Source organism: Panthera onca, chromosome B1, assembly GCF_046562875.1.
Source record: "Panthera onca isolate mPanOnc1 chromosome B1, mPanOnc1 haplotype 2, whole genome shotgun sequence".
In the NCBI taxonomy this organism is placed as follows: domain Eukaryota; kingdom Metazoa; phylum Chordata; class Mammalia; order Carnivora; family Felidae; genus Panthera; species Panthera onca.
Window position 1 is genome coordinate 66416309 of NC_138342.1, and position 21913 is coordinate 66438221.

Sequence of the window (21913 nt, forward strand, 5' to 3'; positions counted from 1 at the left end):
GAGTGTGTGTCTGGGTCTGAATGAGTGAAGGGGAGGATGGTAGGAGGTGACACTGGAAAAGCAGCAGGGTTAAATCTTACAGGACCATGGATTTCACTTGGAGCCAGATGTGAAACCGTTATGATAATATGGGCAATGGGATGAGCCACATAAATGGACCTGTGTCCTAAACCACCCCCCTAGCTGAGATGTGGCACATAAGCCACAGAGTTTGGGAGGCTATTGCAAGATGATGATGGTGGAAAAGATGATGGTGTCTTGACCTGGTGGAAGGGGTAGAGGTGATAAGTAGTCCGTTTCTAGATATATTGGAAGGCACAGTCTACAGGGCTATTGATGTGCAGTGGAAGAAAGAGGAAGCAAGATTGAGGCCAAATGATCTGGCTTGAGCAACCCAGAGGACAGAGTTGGTGTTTACTGAGATGGAAAAACCAGAAGGAGGACGTTTTGGGGAAGTATATCAATCAGGATAGGCTAGGCTATGCTGTGGTAACAAATGGACCCCCAGGTTTCACCGGCTTAACTCACATAAACCTCTTTCCCACTCACAGTACACGTCCATCGCCGGTTGGCAGGGAGCTCTTCTCAGAGTATCACTCAGGGACCCAGAAGGCCTGAGTCTTCCTCCTGACACCCTTCCTCCAACCCCACAACGGTCGGAAGAGAGCACCGTGAATTGAACTCTGGCTTCCAAAGCTCCTGCTGGGAAGTGAAGTCACTTCCACTAACATTTTATCAGACAAAGCAATCACAGAGCTCTGCCTCACTTCAAAGGGGATGATGGGAAATGCAATCCTACCACATGCTTGGAAATCAGAGTTGGAAATACTCAGTGACTAGCACCAATGACTACTACTGGCAAGAAAATCCCAATTTTTTTTTTTTTTTTTTTTTTGCTTTTGTATTTTGGACACAGCCATCCGAGTGGAGGTATGATGTACAAGTCTGAAGTCCAGGGGACAGTAAGGCATGGATCCAGACTTGTGGAATCTAGAGTTTATACAATTTTAGGAGAAGCTTCTTTAAGATAAAGACTTGGAGACTCAATATAAAATTAGGGCCAGGGTCTTAGAAGGGGTTATACAATAAGAGGGCTAAGGTTTAAGCTTCAAGGTAAATCTACCTCTGAGAAAAAAGCCTAGAGCCATAAATGGAAAAGACCTCAGGTGATAGAGGATTTTAAAGTAACAGGACTGAATGAAGTCACCTATGAAGTAAATAAAGGAGTCCCTGAAGCCTGGGGTAACACAGTGTTTTGAGACTGTGAAGCAATAGGCAAAGGAGCCTGTAAAGTAGCCAGTGAGATATATTCAGTAAGGAAATAATTCCCTTTCCTCTTTACATCCACTTTGTGCTTGCTCTCCTATGGACTACTAGTTCTGTTTATGACATCTCTTCTCTGGAACTACGGGACAATGGAGAGTCTCGTGTCATTTGATTTTAACACCTGCATTCAGAAGCTAGGGTAGCATCAGACCAGTTCGGTTCCAAGGGAAAGTCAGCATTGAACCAGCAGAAGGAGAAAGAATTGACTGCCGGTCAACAGAGTAAATGTTAACTGCTAGCCTTGTCACCCGTTTGTTAAATCACTAGCCCAGGGTCACATAAATTCTCTGGACCTCAGTATATGCAACAGTAAAATGAGGGAGTATGTTTTTTTTTTTTTCCTGAGTCCTTTCCAACTCTACCATTTGGCCCAGATATTCCATCTCACAATGGGCTGGGCCCCAGGACCAGATCTCATCAGCGGTGTATTTAATCACCTTCATGGATTCATGTAAACTTTTCAAGTTCCTTATTCATTTTGCATTGATTAAGATAGGATACAACTGAAGGTAATAAATAAATGAAACATGGAACCTCAACAGGATGTTTGGCAAGAAAATGGGATGATTGCCGTTGTGGAGTTCAAAGTAAAGTGTTGGAAGTATTACCTAACCCTTTTATAAACCTTCTCTTTATTAGAGGAAGTTTAATTAATGGCAGACTTCAGCTAATAAATCATTTAATCACAAGAGACATACTGTTAATTTTCTACGACTACTATGACAAATCACCACAAACTGAGTGGCTCGAACAACAGCGATTTCTCCCACCCGAGTCATGGAGGCTGGAAATCAGAGATGCGTCAGCAGGGTCTGCTCCCTCGGAAGACACAGGGGAGGGTCTGTCTCCCAACTTCCGGTAGCTCCTTGGCTTGTAGCAGTGTGACTGCCCGCTATGGTGTTCTCCCGGTGACCGCGGTCTCTGTGTCAGCTCCCCTCCCTTTGTAAAGATGTCAGCTGGATTGCTTTTGGGTCCACACTAATTTAGCCTCTCTTTAACTTGATTATCTCCTGAAAGACCCTCGCTCCAAATGAAGTCACATTCTGAGCTATTGGGACTAGGACCTAGGTACCTACCCCAAGCACTTGGACTCCGACACATCTTTGTTGGGGACACAGTTCAGCCCCTAACACAGACCTGTGTACGACTCCTGCTCCCTGAACTTAGTTCCTCTTCATCCTCCAGGACACACACCCACTCAGTCACCTTCCCCCAGGGCTTTAGTTCTCTGCCTTCTCAATATTATACTAATCTTTCTCCTCCTCTCCATCCTCCCTATTTTGGCTCAGGCTCTCCTAATTTATTGTCTGGTCTAAGAGGAGCATCGTCTCCTCTGTCCCTTAAGTTCTCCTCATGACCACACCCCTGTCCCCGTGCCAATTCAGCCTCCACTGAACAGCCAGTGTTATCTTGCTAAAAGGCACTTTCGACCTCGTCACCTCACTGCTGAAAATTCTTCAGTAGCTCCATATAGACATTTAGGATAAAGTGCACCTTCTCAGCCCAGAGCCCAAACCTTTTCTCCATCTGTTACGCTACAAGGGTGATTTTTCTAAAGAGAAGGTGAGGCCCTTCAACATAGGTTCTGGGTCTCAATCACGCCTCAAGATCTCTGGCAGTTCACACAGTTTGCAACATGCGTAGGGACTCAGTAAATCTCAGATGAGATTTCCTCCACCACCAACCCCCCCCCCCCCCCCCCACCTTTTTTGACAGAGAATCTGTAACTTCAAAAGTGCTGGAACAGCTGAAAACGCCACGAATTGCTAAGGGTGGGAACCTGGGCAGAGTCCCAGGCAGGCTGGCCTGCCTTCGAGGGAATCTACTTAGTGTGAGGCAACAGTCCTAGATTGGGGTTCTGGCCCCAACCCAGTCACCAACCAGCTTCATGACGAAACTAATCAATCGCTTTGTAAAACCCTTAAAGATCTTATATTTCATGGCTTTACAAGTCCTTCTCATCTACATTTCTCCCCTCTCTGCCTAAATTTTTAAATGTCACTGTATTGTATGCCCTAAAATTCTACCACTTAGAAAGCTGACATTAAATGATTCTCAATCACATAGTAGTATGAATTAATTAACACATTCAAACCTTCAAATTGCTAGCTAAGATCAGTAAACCCTGAAAAAAGTGATGTTGCTTTGGAGACAGGAGGGAGGGGGAGCCCCAGGACACAGAGAGTGTTAAGGCGGTAGGATGGGAGCTGGGAATTTACCGACCTTATTGGAAATAGTGTTGTCTGTTGTTGGCAAAGCTGTGTCCTCCATTCATCCCCCAGTCCCATGAAGCACATGACCACCGACGTCCTGGAGCCCGGGCACATTCCAAGCAGAGATGACTGCTAGGACTCTTTGTTAAGGCAAAGAGAAGAGAGGCTCTATAGATCCAAAAGCACCTGGGTATTGTGCTAAAAGAAGTGGCCAATCTTAGCAGTAATACAACCGTTGTCCTTCATTCCTTCCATCTCTGCTAGAACCCATAGTTCCACTGAAGACAGAGTCTAGGAACTGAAAACTCAGTGAGGCTGGATGAGGAAGAGTCAAACTCCCTTCAGGCTTGTTCCAGATCGACAGATGTGGGCTGAAAAAAAATACCTCGAGGAGAAAAACCAAAGAACTGTTTTTACCGTACTCTAAACTCTCCGAACATAGGGAGTTCCATGTGCAAGAATATTTTGGTGATAGGTCTGCACCCTCATTGTCTTATAAAATTTAAGGGCAGAGCTAAGGGGCCCCATTTATTCCACTGTGTGCCTGACATCCCAGCAGGAGTGCTTTATGTGTAAGCCAAGAGAATACTCTGAAAGAAAGAAAGCGTTTACAGTGCCCCTTTGAGGGGTACCTAAGAACCCCAGGGATTATCCTTATTTCCTACATCTGAACTGGCTGAGAGGATAAGCAATCCAGCAAGCTTCTCTTTGCCTTCCATCAAAGGACTTGGCAACTCTTGAATAGGGGAGGAGGGGGCACCTGGGTGGCTCAGTCCATTGAGCATTCGACTCTTGATTTTGGCTCAGGTCATAATCCCAGGGTCATGGGACTGAGCCCCTTGTAAGGCTCCATGCTGAGCCTGGAGGCTCAAGATTCTCAGTCTCTCTCTCTCTCTCTCTCCTTGCCCCTCTCCCCCTCTCATGCATGCTCGCTCTCTAAAATAAAAATAAATAAAAATCAATAGGGGAAGAGGGATTGGTGATGCCCAGTTTCCAGAATTTTAAAACATTTTATGGCGTCAGTTAAGTAAGTTACTATGGCTGAGAACAATCTTCCTACTTATCTAGTTCTATTCATTTACCTAGTATCATTTTAGTGTCAAATAACTTATTTCCCCACATATTTCCTAGCTTCATTGTTTTATTCGATTTTGAATGTTCTGAGTGTCTCAGAAGCTCTGCCAATGTCACACCTCTTCTTCAACTTGCCAAAAACTTTGTTATGTACAAACCCCTCTACATTTTTCTCCCTCTTCTGAATTCTTGCTTGTTATGGTCTTCCTTTGATCTTTTCTGTATTGCAAAGATCTTCCTGGATTAGGATTCCTGGAGCATTAGTAGCTCCAGGCAAGAAGGGGTCCAACCTCAGGGGACTGATGTGTGTCCTTTCTGGTCTCCTTCAACTTGGGACTTCCTCTAATGGGTGGGTCAGCTTCCCACGGAGGAGGGCCCCTTCTGGCCCAAGAAATGAAAGTTGACAAAATGCACAGGTGCGCTCACATCGTCACTTGTCTGAATTTTGGTCTTTTAAGCCAAATCGTGATTCATTTGTAAATGACTAGGTGTGAACAGGCAATTTATGTATGATTTTATCTATATAAACAAGCACAATTACAACAGCTGCTGTGGCAGAGAGTAGTCTACGCACAAAGTTATTTTTATAGTCTTCAGAAACGGTGCCTTCTTAATCTAGCACCTCTGAAATCATTCAAAAGGTTTTTGCTGGTCTCTGGTGTGAGGAATGGTCATTTTTCGCTGTAAAGAAACTCTATCCCAAAGGGAGGCACAACTGCAAAGGTGACTTGAGCCTACAGCACTCCTGTGTCTCCTACGGAGTAGCAATTAGCCTCCGATCCCTTCCCTCTTCAAACAATGAAACAAAACACCAAAGAGGCAGGCAGGAAGAGAGAAGGTTGGAGGCACAAAGGCAGGATGCTGTATTTACTTGCTAATTCACCCTTCAGTCATGCAAGCTGAGAAAGTGCTTTCCCAAACCACAGTCTCTTAGATCTGGGATGGCCATTCCTGGGCAATTAGTCCAGACCTATTACTTGCAGATGAGGACACCGAGGTGTGGAAAGGTGGGGAGACTGCCCCAAAGTCCTACAAATCTAAGCACAGTGAGGTTTAGTGCTTGGCTCTCATACTACTCATCTAATGCTCTCATAGTGGTTGCAAATTATCCCAGAACCTTAAACAATCTTGGGGTCCCAGGATTTTTTTTTTAAATGATGGACTCCAATATTATTTTTAAAGATGGATTTCTTGTTATGATTATAGGTACTAATACGCACAGGAGAGTGTTAACAGTCTAATTAATAATCACCATGATGAAAACAAACCTCAGTGCTTTGGGTTTCCCTTGTTGATCTCTGGGCATAGGCCTACCCATAAGAATGGATCAGAATTATTTCAATTTATACTTATTTCCAAAATCCAAATGTCTTAGAGGTACATTTGAGATTTGTTTCACCGAAAGGAAGCAAAGACCTCCAGTAACCAGACTGATAATTTGCTTGCTCGTGCATTCAACACACTCAACACACATTAACTCCCCACACTGCTCACCTGCCCTTATGAGAATTCATAACTGCTTTGCAAGAAATCTAATAGTGCCCACAGTCCCTCCAACTGCCATGTTTTAACCAGGTTGACAATATGCTCTGCTGAACTTACTTTCCCAGAGTAGTTCATCCAGAGAAAGAGGATTTCACACTACCATTTTATCCAAGTGGTGTATGTGGAAAAAAGGAAAAGAATGCAAACTTTGTTTCTGGTAGAAAACCCATGGGTTTGGCACCCTTCGAGAAGTATGTAATTTTCTTCTTGATTCTAAGAAATATCAGCTCCCTTTTTCCTCTTTAATTCCTAAATTATGATCTATAAAACATTGCCTAGAAATCCTAAAATGTTTGATTGTGTACATATTTACACTTAAGTGGGCTAACAGTTAACAATATTCTAAGACAGATGCCTCATACTGTCCAGAATGTGATCACACACATTTGGATGTTTCTTCTCTTATTAGATTAAATTGTAGAGAAATGAAACAGGGTTCTAGGCTTTCAGAGTGTGAATTAAGCCTGTTGAAGCTTGCTAACCCCAAAAAGGGAATTAGCAACCTGGGAATTTCCTTATTGCATTAACCTAAAAAAAAAGAAAAAAGAAAAAAAAAAAGGCAGATATGTATACCCTTTAGAAGGAGTTAATTTTAAATATAGAATTAGGACAGTGGTCTATTTTGCATGGAGCAAGCCTTATTTGCTAGTTTTGAATGTTAGGTCCCTAACTTGTTAGGTTTTGCTACATAAACATCAAACCCCAACATCTCTTGTTAGCATTTAGTGGAGTTGGTGATCTTGATTACATGAAGCAGAGAACTCAGGGATTTATCTGATCATTCAAATCCAGAAAAAAAAAAACCAAAAAACTGTGGCTTGACTTAATCCAGGAAGTACCTCAATTTTCTGGCAAACATCTTTCCTTTTAAAATATCTTAAGGGTGGGGTGACTGGCTGGCTCAGTGGAGTATACAACTCTTGATCTTGGGGTTGTAAGTTCAAGACCCATGTTGTGTATAGAGATTACTGAAAAATAAAATCTTAAAAAAATAATAAGAAAAAATGTCTTAAGGGTAAAGCTGATGGATTTGTTATCAGAATAACTTTGAGTTCTATATGTTTAGTTAGTAGTTTCCAGGTAACTAACCATATTCCCCACCCCCCCGCCCCCCCCCCCCCCCCCCCGGGAAATGAATTTAGGAATTCCTTTGAACCCTTAGCTCCAAAAGAAAATTACCCCCAGTTGTACGTTCTCCATCAGGATAGTGAGATATGTTTGGAACAGAGGGAGACACTGTCTTTTGTTGAGACAGGTCACAGAGTCAACAAAATGTACCCCAGCAAAGGGTAGAAGATGTTAATAATCTACGGTGCAACATTCCTCTATAGTTTAGCGACTCAGCTTCCAATGGTAGGGTGTGCTTTCTGGAGATTCTAAGTGCAGGGGGCATATGGGCAGTGGTTAGAAAAAGAAAAGCACAGAAAGAAGCATGCTAGGAGAAAATTACAAGACGGGTAAGAAAGTGGGCAGGGGTGCCAGAGCCAGGCCAAGTGGAGAGGTAAAGCTGATCTTGAAAACCTTCAACAACAAAGGCAAGACAATCATATCCAATGATGTTCTTTGTTAGATGAAAGGCAGGCCACCCCTGGGGAGCTCAAGCCTGTATCTATAAACCCAGGGGACGCTTCACATAGAGAAAGGTACATTCTTCTTTCCCTATCAAATCCAGGTTGTTCTAAGGCTCCCTCCAGGCCTCAGCTCCAAGCCTGCTTCTACGGAATGTCTGGCGTGCCCGGACAGATTACCTCATGAATTGAAACCTATGGACTGACATGGCCTGGTGCTATTTATGCTGTGTTTACCCAGGCTTACATCCAGCCACATAAATTATACATGTATCTATCACCTGCTGGGGAGTCCAAATACTCACACAGCACAAAGAGGAGAATAGTAAATGATTTCCACAGATGACTAAAGTACACAGTTTAAACCGCTGCTTTATCTAGATATTGAAACAAGAGGGTTTGTGTGAGAATGGTAACTCTTTCCGTGAAAACTTTTTGTTTAAATAGACTTGGAATCACATTTCATAAGCCTAATACCACTTTGGTAAAATTTTTTCAGCAGCCACTTTATGTATCTAATGCTATCATAGAGACCTTATAGCATTTTTGCAAATTCATTTATGTAATGCTCAAAATGACCACTTTAGATCAGAGGTCAGTCAGCAAACTTTCTGGAAGGGGCCGTAAATATTTGAGGCTCTGTGGGCCATCCAGGCTCTGCCACAACTATAAAACTCTCCAGCAAAAAGTAGCCACAAGAAAATGCACTAGATGAGGGTGGCTGTGTCCCACTTCATTTACGGACACTGAAATGTAAGTTTCATATAATTTTCACGTATCATAAAATATTATTCTTTTGATGTTTTTCAACCATTGTTACCTTGTGGGCCCTGTGAAACAGGCAGACTTGGCCAGCAGCCCAGAGGTAGCTGACCCTGGATGTAGGTGGCTGAGAGATAAACATCATTGCTGTCATGGCAACCATTAAAGGGGCCTGGAGTTCAGGGAGAAGCATTCCTCAGGGCAAGGCAGCAGTATTGTGGCGTGCCTTGCAACTCTTAGCAGATTCCAGGACCAATAGCATTAGCATCACCGGGCTCCACCCCAGTCCTCCAAATCCAAATCTGCACCTAACCAAGATGACCATGCTATTTGCAAGTCTGGGAGGTTATACTGAATTTGGAGAACGCTTGGCAGCATGGTTTAAGCTTGGACTCTGAAATCAGAAGGACTTGTTCAGGGGCACCTTGGTGGCTCAGTCAGCTGAGCGTCCGACTTTGGCTCAGGTCATGATCTCGAGGTCTGTGAGTTCGAGCCCCATGTCAGGCTCTGTGCTGACAGCTCAGCACCGGGAGCCTGCTTCGGACTTTGTCTCCTTCTCTCTCTGCCCCTTCCCTGCTCACACTCTGTCTCTCTCTCTCTCTTTCAAAAATAAATAAACATTAAAAAAAAAGAAGTTCTCTTTCAAATCTTTGGGCCTCTCATTAGCTATGGGCCTTAGACAAATTATGATTATTATTACCAACATGTGCCAAAAAGGGAGGATCCTGGTCCATGCTAAACACTTGGAAAGTGCCTGGCAGGTGCAGTTCATTAAATGCTTACTTTGACCCAGTTCCAGAAAGCAAATGCCCACGTAAATACTCCTACTAAAGGCCACCTCCTCAAGGACGGACGCACTCCTAGCCAGTCACTTGAGTTGAACTCCTTTGACAGCAGCCCCACCCCCACCCCACCCCCACAGTCGCATCCATAAAAGAAAGGAGAGACGCCACAAGTCCTGGCCGCAGAGTGTAAAATATATTGATGGTTGTAAAGGGACAGCTTGGAGACGTTTCAGGTCTGCAGAGACGGCGTGCAGCATACATATACATGCTCTGTGTTTTGAAACCATGTCATGAGGTTCTCAAATACATCTCTGTTTTGAACACGATGTTTTTGTTTTGTTCATCAGCGCGGTTTACTACTCTACAGTTTCTCCTAGAGTAAATAAATAGAATGGCTGTTTGCAGAGCAACTACACCCTTACTGAGATGTTTAACAAGGCGAACTATTTCACAACTAGATCGACCTTTGAGTTAACGGCAAGATGTTTTCCATTTGTTTGCGTTCACTGCTGCAGTGGAGGGGAGGGGGCCGGTCACTTTCCAATTTATTCTTTGTTCACGTTTAGTCACCGACAGGCTCCAAAAACATAATGAAAAATCAGTCTGTTCAAGAAATTAAATTGTAATTTGGCTGTGGGTTTTTCCAAGACCCTTAAAGTCAGATAATTTAAATTTACAAGAGGAAAACAAAATTGGCATGATGGAAAACTAAGTAACAAAAAACTACGGCAAAATACATCTGTAGAACACAGTGGTCAGTTGTAAACAGCTCAGAAGGGCAGAGAAAACGAAAAGTCCTTCTAGAACATTAAGCAGTCCAGTGACAAACTCTGCTTTTTTTTTTTTTTTTCCCTAGTGGCTATTTTCCTACCACAGTGTTGAGCTTCATTATATTAAATAACTTATATGGGTAAAAAGGAGTTTGCTAACCAGCAGCCAACTCAAAATCTTGCAGGAAGAGGGAGGAGAGGAATTCAAAACACAGCACACACTAAAGGGAAACAAAGTCCAGAGTCAGCATTCAACCAGTCTTACCCCTCCTGGCGATACCACGGGGCTGGAGCGGGGATCTACATGGAAGATTTTCTCCCCTCCCTCCTCTCCCTTTTTCATTTAAGTTAACAAAGAAACATGGGCTTCCTCAGAGCCAGCACTCAGCTGGGCAAGTCCCATTAGCAGCAAATGTTCAACCAAATAAAAAACACACACACACAAAAGAAAGCTCCATCCAGGTGCAGAGCTGTGATTCACATGGAAATTCCAGAAGATGAATCATGTGCAGAGCTGGGATCTGTAGAGGATTCTTTCTCAAGTGTCTTCAGCGAACATTTCAGTCTCTCACAAAATCCGAGTCAATCTGTCAGCTGTGGGAAACAAGTCCCCCATCTGCTCTTGAGTGAGTTTGCTCGCGGGGACTTAGCATGTTTTTTTGTAGAACTAGATGCCAGAAAACAAAGGCCAGCCCTTCAGCGATCCGAGCGACAGCAGCAGCAGCAGTGACAGTCAGCATCCCCCGTTGGTTAAACTCTGCCTAAGAGGCTGGACCTGCATTGTAAAGAAGACAGGATGAGAACAAAAGTGGCAGATTATTTCGGTAAGGATTCAAGGGCCCTGTCTGATACTAGTTTCACCTTTCCTAGGCTTTAAGTTTGATTACATGTAATTAAAAAGAGAAAGAAAAAAATACGAAGCATTGAAGTCCATCTGTTTTTGTGCTAGTGACTTGCTAGTCACTTCAAATAAATATTAACGGAGACGGCAAAAGCTTTGTTTTTAGGTAAAGCTTTGAGTGGCTTTATATTAAAACAAAAACAAGAAGACAAACAGAAGTCATTAATTATAAAAAGCTTTCGCGTCTGCACTGGTCTTATCGCAGATGGGTTTACTCAGTAAATAGAAGTGTCTTCACATTACATGTCCATTGAGAGCATTTAAATAGCAAGCGACAAGAAAGGTGTCTCCCCTCGGAGGTACATTTGTCATTGCCACTGCTGAGTGTGTCTGGATGAACGACTCTAGGGTGAGCAGGAAAAGCGTCTATGTGAAATTATCTTATTGCCTTCAAAGCTAATGCACATGTAAGTTTTCAGGTAGGTACTATCACTCTAGAACAATTAGTCTTCGTACCCACTTGACACACGGGGTTTTGCAAACGCTCATAGCCTATTTCCCCTCTTTATCCTCTTGGTGATTGCTATGCCTTGGCCTCCTGCAGTAACCCAACACTGCAGGAGCACAAGGAAGACTGTGCTTGCCTTCAGGGGGCTTACACTGTAGGGGAGACAAGAAGCAGTGAGCTACAAAAAAACGCCTTGGTCTGTAACAGGAGAAAACTGCCTTAGACTCTTTCTGGGGAGATACGAGTCAGGGAGGGGGGAGGCCCTGGGGGGGGGGGGGCTGGACATTACACAGGATATGGAAAGGGCAGAGTGCATGGCTTACACCCGGACTCAAAGGGCAGTTTGGTCTTCAGGGCTCCTTAAAAACAATTTTCAGGTTGGGGCGCCTGGGTGGCTCAGTCGGCTGAGTGTCCAACTCCTGATTTCGGCTCAGGTCATGATCTCACAGTTTGTGAGTTCGAGCACCACGTCTGACAGCGTTGAGCCTGGCTGGGATTCTCTCTCCTTTCTCTCTGCCCTTCCCCGTCCCCCATCTCAAAAATAAATAAACTTAAATTAAAAAAAAAAAAACAAAAAACAATTTTCATGTGAAACTAGTCTTTTATACCAAAAATACATCTTCACTGTGTTTATATACATATTTCTCTGTATACCAGTCACACTATTTGTGTCGGGGCCAGTCCCTCAATGAATGCTTCTCAGAAGTATTATTACTGAACACTTGAGTTGAGTACAGCTCAGCTCGGATTCACGGATTTGCGTCTGAATTTAAGCCAGTCCAGGGCCCCTCTTTTTCACTTCGCATTTCTAAATTCTCCACTAACTTCTTTGGTCACATTTCAACCAATCAAATGTTAACTGGTACTGTATACTGTTTGTATAATACATACAAACAGGAGAAGAGATTGTACAATTCGATCTTTACTTTGACTTACAAACCCCTCCAAACTAACCACCAATCAGGAGGAATAGGGCATAAAAGAATAACAACTGGAAAAGAAGGATGTGGTAGGTTTGGACTATTTTCAAGTGTCTGGATTTCATGGGTCACACGGATACCAGGCATCATTTTTGTACAACCAGTTTATCTGCTTACTACTTTTTTTAAAAGTCTCTAGGAAAAGTAACCAGAGCTAAGCTATGCTCAAGGGCCATATCAACCTCATGCTTTAAAAAAAGGAAGGAAGGAAGGAAGGAAGGAAGGAAGGAAGGAAGGAAGGAAGAAAGAAAGAAAGAAAGAAAGAAAGAAAGAAGGAGGATTATGAAGAGGAGAAGCGTGGAAAGCAAAGTTCACCTAACAATTAGGAGGACAAGGAGTAATTCCCAAATCCTTTTTCCAGCAAGATGTAGACTATGAGCCTCATGTGTTACACATGAACAATGCTGAAGAGTGCAGTAAATACCCTTCAATACCAGCACAGAGTAATACAAAGTTTTAATAGAAATGTGCCACTGGCAGGCCCACAATGTCATTAAAAATAGAACCGAGCACCAACCCAGCAAGCCCTGTTATATCCCCTGATTGCAGGTGTTGGCCACACCTTCTTTACGTCTGTGTCTGGGATAAAAAACAAAAACCAAAACGTGTCCAGTCCTTTACCCATCACCATGACGTGTTGTAAGGCTGATATTTTCAATGCCTCTGTACCTCATCCCTCCGCGTTGAGAGGTACAAAGAAAACCTAACTTTTCCTTTGAAACAAATGAAATCACACAAAACCAAATATATCTCAGACACCCTGGTTTGCAAAACCTAGCCCAATACCGAGTAAAACGAAGACTCCCAAATGACTCTGGGAAGAACAGGACCGTGCTTGTCCACCCTGGTACAAAAAGGCACGTGTTCCCAGAGGTTCTTAGTAGAAATACAAGTAGAGCAATTCTGATTACATGATTACTATATCTTGGCCTATTTTACCTATTAAAATATCTAAAATAGTTAAAATATACATTTAGCTATTCTTGTTGTTTTCTTTTAGAAAATACATTTGTTTGAAAATGCCAATAGATTAACACGATTTTTTTTTAATTTGAATAGGTTCTGGATTGTCTTTTAAGTCCCAGCTTCCTCTCTCTCAAACCAAAGTGGGGACCAAGATCCAGTCACTAAGAAGAGTGACATGCTTAGATTTACTGAGCCAACTGGTACTTGGATCTCCTTTATCTGAGGTCAAATAAAATTTTAGTTTTAAAACTATTCGGAAATATAGTCTGAACTTGTTATTTTTTTAGATGATGAGGAGAGTCAGTGTTCTTTCGACCGTACCATGGGGTAATTTCAGTTCTTCCATAAAATAACGGGAGAAAGAAAGGAGAGGAGAGTCACTGTGTATCTGACAGTATAAAAAAGTGAAAGGCGATAAAACTGAATGATGAGGACTCTAAGCCACAAAAATCCAGCTGACAAAAGTTAAGGAGCAGAAAGGACTCAGAACACACAGGGAGGGACTTCCTACAGAAAAGCACGTGGCTTTCCCCAGGTACGTCCAACATGGCCCATAGACCAGCAACGAGAAGCACGGAGACTCACCTTAGGGACTTCCATCTGTCCTTCTCTATGTGATTTTCAGGTCCTTCACTCTCATAGGAAGCCAAGTAGAGTGCTACAATCAACCACAGGTAAGAATGCATTAACACTGAGGCCTTCTCTTGGTATTGCCCCCGCCCCCATCCATCTCCTGTTTAACCGGAGCCCACCCCTACAGCAAAACTCTTTAAAATATCCAATGACAACTGAGAAGCATTACAGTTTCATTACGAACACCGAATGTCACTTTGCCCCTGATTGACCATCTCAGACCCAAAACCCAAGGGGTTCTAGGCCAAAAATGCACTTAATTAACTGACGGTTTATGAGGCAAAACAGCTTACAAATGCAAGCTGCATGATGCTATCCTACGCTCACGTTTATGTTCTTTATGAAGACGGGGAGGGGAGGGAGATCCTTTCCTGGTAGCCTTGATTTTTAAAAAACCTTTAGAAGCTAAAAAGCCAGATTTTCTAGGTCAAATTTTCACCCCTCTAATATTTTTTTATTTGTAAATCAAAAGGAAACTCATGCAATGATTTTAAAGTGTGTTATTAATCCTATTTGTAGAGATTAATAACAATCGAGCCCCCTCTGGAATGTGTAATATTAGTGCAAAATGCACTTCAGTCATTATCAAAAACACTATCAATCTACTGGGAAAAATACTATTGATTTCTAGAATATTAGGATATAAAAGATCAGTACAACAAATTTCTAAGTCTTTTATAAATTTTAACTCTCTTCCAATTTTTTTTTCAGTATAGACAATCACTGTTTCTGCCTCAAATTCCTTAATTTAAAAAAAACAATTATGTTTATTTGTTTATGAGAGAGACAGAGCATGAGTCGGGGAGGAGCAGAGTTGGGAAACACAGAACCTGAAACAGGCTCCAGGCTCTGAGCTGTCAGCACAGAGCCCGATGTGAGGCTTGAACTCACAAACTGCGAGATCATGACTGAGCTGAAGTCAGGTACTCAACAGACTGAACCACCCAGGAGCCCCCCAAATTCCTTAATGTTTTAATGGGTCAAGATTTTCCACTACTTTTTCAAAAAGCAGCAGGTAGCCACTATTTTTTTATTTTTGCTTTTTTCAAATTACTTTTAATATCAACATACCACAAACAAAACACCTTTTTTCTCCAATGAAGCATGTCCAAACAAGGGGAAAAAAATCCTTCAATGACTTTCCATTTGTGCCCAAAGCTTTGCAGATCTAGTATTATAAAGAATGCTTAAACACAGAAACTACTTATGGGTGAAGAATGACTGCCCGATTCAACTACTTTAGGGATAAATCATATGGTTTCCTGTTCAACAGAAAACTCTCAAGTGGAGTAGGTCAGAAGATAGGCCTCCTACGATAGGAGGAACCAGGCACCAAGCATGGATACAGGAATCTCCCAATTGCAGGGTTGTGGATGCTGCTGGCAGTTCCAGCCGAAAGGCCTACTCACCATCTTCACTGAAGACTGGTACTGTGAGCAGATACTGCAAGATCTTCCGGTCCCTCTCAAATGGACACTCTACTTGTTTCCATATCATGAATTCACTCACTTGTTTGGCCAGTTCCCAAAATTTCTAGGAAACAATAAAAGAAGTGCATTTAAAGGCAGCCATCAAAAATCCTGAGCATTCCATTTAATGTTTCCTTCTGGCTTCTAATCAACTGAACTACATGATTTTCTTAATTTGATAAAAACTCGCTATAGGTATTTGCGAGGAATAAGTATAAATGTACTCATGTACCTCTAGATATTAATGAATAATAATGTTGCAGCTACTTTCTTCTACTCAGTATTGTTATTTTCTTTCTTTCTTTTTAAAAATTTTTTTAATGTTTATTTATTTTTGAGAGACAGAGCATGAGCAGGGGAGGGGCAGAGAGAGAGGGAGACACAGAATCCGAAGCAGGCTCTAGGCTCTGAGCTGTCATCACACAGCCAGACGCAGGGCTCGAACCCATGAACCGTGAGATCACGACCTGAGCTGAAGTCGGATGCTCAACCAACTGAGCCGCCCAGGCGCCCCAGTATTGTTATTGTCTTACAAAACAATAAGGAGAAAACTTTCTTCTAGAACTTCAGAATAAGCTTAGGCTGCCTGGCCTGAGATGTAACGTAGGGGGGCCTGGACCCTCTCTGTGCACAGATTCTTGCAGCCTATTCTTACCTCAAAATTGACATGGCCGTTTGGAAGGCGGTTGGCACAGCCCTCATTGAGGAAATAAATATCTTTGATTAAAAGACTGAAGAAGGGTATCACAATCTAGAGAAAACAAAAGATTTTCATTTGTTTGGGTAAATAAATATTTAGCTTCTCATCAAACAGTACAAGAAATTAATGAACAACATTAGTTCCAGATTACATAAAAGGCTACCATGAATTAAGATAGTGTTTTGTTTACCTCCCATGACATTAGTTTCCTCCCTTACATAATTTTGCTTAAGATGCAAATGCTATTACTAACCAAAACGCAGCAGAGACAATAGGCATTAGGAAGTAGATGGCTTCAGGTAGTTTCTGCAGTTTTTCCCATTGCAACAGCGTATAATAAATCTAAAAGGTCTAGCCGTCAAAGGAGGAGAGATCTAAAAGAACTCTTGCTTTTCATTTAGCAACCCCTTTAGTTAGAGCAAAATATTAACGGAATACCTGTCGCTGCAGGTCCCAAGATTTCAAGATGCGTGACCCAACTCCCTGCTACAATCTGTGCTGTTAGATCAATGAGACTTCTACATTCTAGAGGAATGTCTTGTTAGATGAACATTCATTGCTCAAGATCATGGGAGAGGTCAGGATTTTAGGTAATAGTTGCTACATACTTCCTCTTGAGTAAACCTGGCCTTCATGGAACAGAACAAGTACGCACCTGTCCTCATGGGAAATCACCTAAGCAGTACCTTGCACAATATGTTGGGAGATGTGTACAAGTGAAGGAGGAATATAAATGTGTAAATTAGAGTGTCTGTTTGAAAAACAATAAACCTCCTCCAGTAAGGTTTCTTTACCTCGTGTCTTTGATTTGATGAGGTGGTATTTAATTAATCACCCTAAAACAATAATCTCTAAGAAAGCATCCTAAATCCTGGTAAGTCCATAACGAACAAAGAACAAAGCTCTGACATAGTAACTTCCACTGTCACTCAAATGCCAACAAGTCTCTGAAGACTCTAAATTTGCTACAATGCAAATAACGTTCCAAACACAAGTTGTGCGCCTCAGCTGTTTACTGGAGAGCAGGTTTTTGAAGTTTCCCTAAGCTTATGACTCATGGGGTGCATCTATCCTAAATGAATGGGAGGTCTGGAAAACATACCTTTGGGCTCAAACACACAAATATGAAGTACCAGTTTTCACCTCTAGAGATAAATTCGGATTTCTTCATAAAGTCATTTTTAAAAAGCAAGCTTTGGCTATTTTTGTTTCATTGGTCACTGAAATAGCCAAAGTGAATCTTCAGTTTTGATAGTGTCTTTGAATATACTTTTAAGCATTTACTATCGTCTGTGGAAGTCTCTAAAGCCAAATTAGTAACGATCCCCTCCTTCAAATATTACTGGCTAATTCTCTATTATTTTAGAACGAAACAGCTATAGTAACAAGCATAAAAGCACACCTGAACTTCATTTCTTTGAAAGACCTCCTCTAATTGGGAAGTGTGGGTTCTAGATTCCATTGGAATCAGCTTAAAATGTGGTCCCCCAATTTATTGGCGGCACAACCCAGGAGTCGACAAATGGAGGCCCATAGCCCAGCACAGCTCCAGGACCTGTTTTGGTATGGCCTACATTCTTAAATGGCTGGGAAAATATCAAAATAATATTTCTTGAGCATGAAAATTGTAGGGAATTCAACTTACAGTGGCCAGACAGCTTTACTGGAAAATAGCCATAGTCACTTACTCATCTACATATTGTCCATGTCTGCTTTTATGCCTCCACATCAGAGTTGACTAGTTGCATTGGAGGCTGTATGAGCTACAAAGCCTAAAATATTTATGGTCTGGCCCTTAATGGGAAAAGTTCACCAAGCCCTGGTATAAAAAAAACCTAGTTTCAAAAAAATAAAAAAAATAAAAAAAAAAAAAACAAAAAAAAAAACCTAGTTTCCTCACATTAAAATGGAACCTAAAATGAAATCAACCTTATTGAGTTGTAGTGAGGATTAAATTCAATAATTTAGGTCTGACCTCGGTTAAGCACTGCCAAAAAAACAGTAAGGCCCATAAACAGGGAAAACTATTATTGATGCACTTATAAGACAATAAGGATATACCATCATAGGGAAATGAAAACTAAGTTATAATCAAGGTGCAATGTTTGCATAGTGTGACAGCTTTTAAGCAAGAATTTTATCTCTGCACTCTATTCTCAGTGCTGGGCAGTGAGATTCACGTGGTGTTGACCATTCTCACACTGATATTTAAACTTTTCCTAACTTCCTGTCATGTGCCTCTGGCCGAGGCACAGAGGCTATCCTTTAATTTTTACATTCGTGGTGCCTACAAGATGATCATATAAATACATAGAGAGAGAGAGCAGAGAGAGACAGAGAGAGAAACAGAGATTTCACATGTAAGAGAGATCATCTGGTATTTGTTTTTGTCTGACTTATTTAACTTAGCTTAATGTCCTTGAGGAGGTTCATCTGTGTTGTCACAAGTGACAAGAGTTCGTTCTTTTTATATGGCTGAATAACATTCTGTTGTGTATATGCACCACAATTTCTTTATCCATTCATCCATCTGTGGCTACTCAAGGCTGTTTCCATATCTTAGCTATTTTAAATCATGCTGCAATAAATCTAGGGGTGCATGTATCTTTTCATTTTCTTTGGATAAAGACCCAGAAGTGGAATTGTTGGATTGATCCACTATTAATGGTTTGAATCACTCTTCCAAGAATATAGAAATCGAAGTAATTTCCCTTTACTGTTCTGTTCCTTATGCCCACATGCCAGAAAGAAGTCTCACAGGCTTCTTCAAATTCTAATTTACTCATTGAGAGTTCTCTTCATACCTGTACCCCCTACAACAAATCTAACATGATAAAAATCAGGAAAGTTTTAAAGACTTTGGGTTTCCAGGCACTAAGGTGGATGTATGGGTTACCAAGAGGAGACAGCAAAAGTCTACAGTTACTGGGAGGTCTTGCCAATGATGTCTTTAATGGGAGAACTTCTCATGTAATAATGTTTTCTAATTTCCTTTCAAAATATTCTTTTTTTCACTTTTTAATATATATTTTTAATATATAAATATGTTAACAAATAATTAAACATAAAAAATTATTTATAAATATATTTATATAATATGTAACATATTTATAAATATAAATAAGAAAATATTAATAGAAATATATAAATATATTTTTATAGATTTTAAGTAATCTCTGCCCCCAATGTGGGGCTCGAATCCATGACCCCAAGATCAAGAGTCATGCTCTACCACTGAAAGGTGCCCCCCTTTAAAAATATTCTTAATTCAGAGACTTGGTAAATATACCTCATTATCAGTTTCACACCTAGAAATGAATGCTGTTGGGCAGGAACAAGTTTCCACAAACATAAATGAAATGGTAAAAGGATTTAAAACCATGTAATCATATGAGGAATGGTTAAAAACCTGGAGGCATGAGTACCCACAGGAAAAACAGCTATTTAGAGATCATTTAAGGGCCTCTGTGTGGAAGACAGAGTTGATTTGTACCTTGATATGGCACCTAGAGATGTGCCACTTTGGCCACATAAACTTAAAATCTGAAAGAATATTAAAGATACTATTACTCTAATCACGTTGCTACGAAGATTTTTAAATTACTTAGGAATAAAGAGAATTTACCCTCACTTCAATTCTCTTGAATAAAAGATGTGTTTTACCCAGAGATGTTTTCATTCACAGCCTTTGAGGCCAATTGTGAAAAAGCAATGGAATTTTTTTTAACAGTGGTGATTTCATTTGTTTTGTGAACTAGAGAGTATAACTCATATGCTCACGCATAACTGAGTTTAAAAAAACAACAAAACTGAAGCAGACAGAATTTATCAAATGACGTAAAGGGTAAATACCTTGGACTATTTTCTGGAAAAGGCTATTAAGAGTCCCACAAGTATAATCTTTTTGGGGGCTGGACTTCAGAATGTCTTTGGCCAGGACTAGAGCTCCCTGCTTAGAGACAGGATTCTATAGTCTCCTGGCTCTCCTGGAGGGTTCCACAGAAAGAAACTTGCATCCAACTGCGAGGGTGAATGAGAAGATACAGACAGCCCCCCACATGTTGACTTTCTGAAGCTCAACCTTAAGAAACTTCTCATTCAATTTTTTTTTTTTTTCAATCTTGTCACAGGTGTGCTGGGATTTGAGCAAGTAAAGTGTAAAAGCTGGTACACTCTGTCGGGCTAAAGAGAGTTCTCTCTGCTTCATCCCCTCTCTGATCTTGTTTCTTTATTTAAAAAAAAAAAAAAATTAACCTATTCACAGTATCTCTCAAATGTTATCCGAACTGATATTTTGGATTTTGTTGAGAACCAATTTAACATTTTCAGAAGGTGGCGTTTCTTTTTGTGTTTGTCTTTATTTTAGATCGTTGAAGCTGAAGCTTCTTTGTGGAAGTGATTGAGATGCCCTGAAGTGTTTTTTACCCTCATTTTAAAAAATTTGTTGAAGACACAGTTTAACTTAAAAGATGATAGAATCTAAGCAAGAAATAACTCTCATCAAACAACTTCATCAGCCCATTTACCATCACCATGGGTTAACTTTGCAGATAACATGATCCCTAAATGTTGAAATGACTTTTCCTTTCCATGTAAGGAAACAGAACACTGACATGGGCAAGACAGGACCCTCAGAATCAAGGGGATGTAGCATTAAATTGTTTAAGGTGAGGGTAGATAGAATAAGGACCATTAATTTCTCAGACATCACCCTCATTCTTTTTCTGCTGCCCGCATATCCAATTAGTAACAGCAGGCCTAATGCTACAGCAAGTAACCTACTTTCTGAAAATAAATGACTTAACCATGGGAGGTAAGCTAATTCTTTTAAGAAAAAAGGTTACATTAAGTTAGCTATCTTGTGCAGAGCTAAAATGTCTATTTTCCATGAAGTCAAATTATTCTAATGTTATCAGTCATCTTAACATAGTACTTAATTTATTGCTTGAAAAACAACTAAGACATGTTACAAAATGATCATTTAAGTAATGCACTAACAACACAATAATATCCATTTGTAATGGATAATAACATGGTACCTTTCTTTAGCACTTTCCTTCTCTATGCATTTCAGTGCAACAACATGGGAACTCTACCATGAATAAAACCCCTTTAAGTACACACCTTCTCTCTGCTGCTGTGAGCAGTTAAAGACCTTTGTGCTGCCCCACGAAGAGCTGTTCGGTAATTGTAGAAATTGCTTGAAGGGTCCATCTGATGCTGTCCACAAAAGAGAGAAGAGTATTAACCATTTACTTCTCATCTGCAGAAAGTTTGCAAGATCCTATTAACTCTACATAAAAAAAATCACACTAGGTGAGGGAACCCATTAAGAATAGGATTTACCCCTCTCATACACACACACAGGCATGAAACATATCAGAACACAAATGTTTCCTTTCTTGAGGTTTGCCTTATTTAAACAAGCGTATGTCAGCTTCGATCACATCAAACCTAGAACAAATTCTTTCCGGGTTCACTGTTGAGATTAGACTTAAAACTGATAACAAAGAATGAAACCCCAGCATAGGAAACCAATTCCTGGTCTCATCTAAAGGTTAATGGGTCAGTTGATGGTTAGCCATGCATAATGATCCAACACTCTGCAGTGAACTTATCCTTTGCATTTGTTAGCAAATCATTCATAAGCAATTGAAGCATACTATCTTATAAGAAGGAGAAGAAATTTATTACACAATATGAATAAAAGCATAATGCAACATATCCAATGATACTTCCCAATTTGGAGGAAAACTTAGGAAAGAACACATTA

General features: G+C 40.9%; 1 protein-coding gene across 8 annotated transcripts in view; it reads right to left on the minus strand.

Moving 5' to 3' along the window:
- Nucleotides 1–9444: 9444 nt before the first annotated feature.
- Nucleotides 9445–21913, minus strand: part of RASGEF1B (RasGEF domain family member 1B) — a 642014-nt gene continuing 629545 nt past the window's right edge. For all 8 annotated transcript variants that reach the window (XM_078445987.2, XM_060654774.2, XM_060654773.2 and 5 more), the window contains 5 exons: nucleotides 21265–21360; nucleotides 16096–16191; nucleotides 15381–15504; nucleotides 13924–13996; nucleotides 9445–10818 (listed from right to left, as the gene is read on the minus strand). In XM_078445987.2, the coding sequence (XP_078302113.1) occupies nucleotides 10794–10818; nucleotides 13924–13996; nucleotides 15381–15504; nucleotides 16096–16191; nucleotides 21265–21360 (414 nt within the window). In that variant the 3' untranslated portion in view covers nucleotides 9445–10793. The remainder of the gene's footprint in view (nucleotides 10819–13923; nucleotides 13997–15380; nucleotides 15505–16095; nucleotides 16192–21264; nucleotides 21361–21913) is intronic.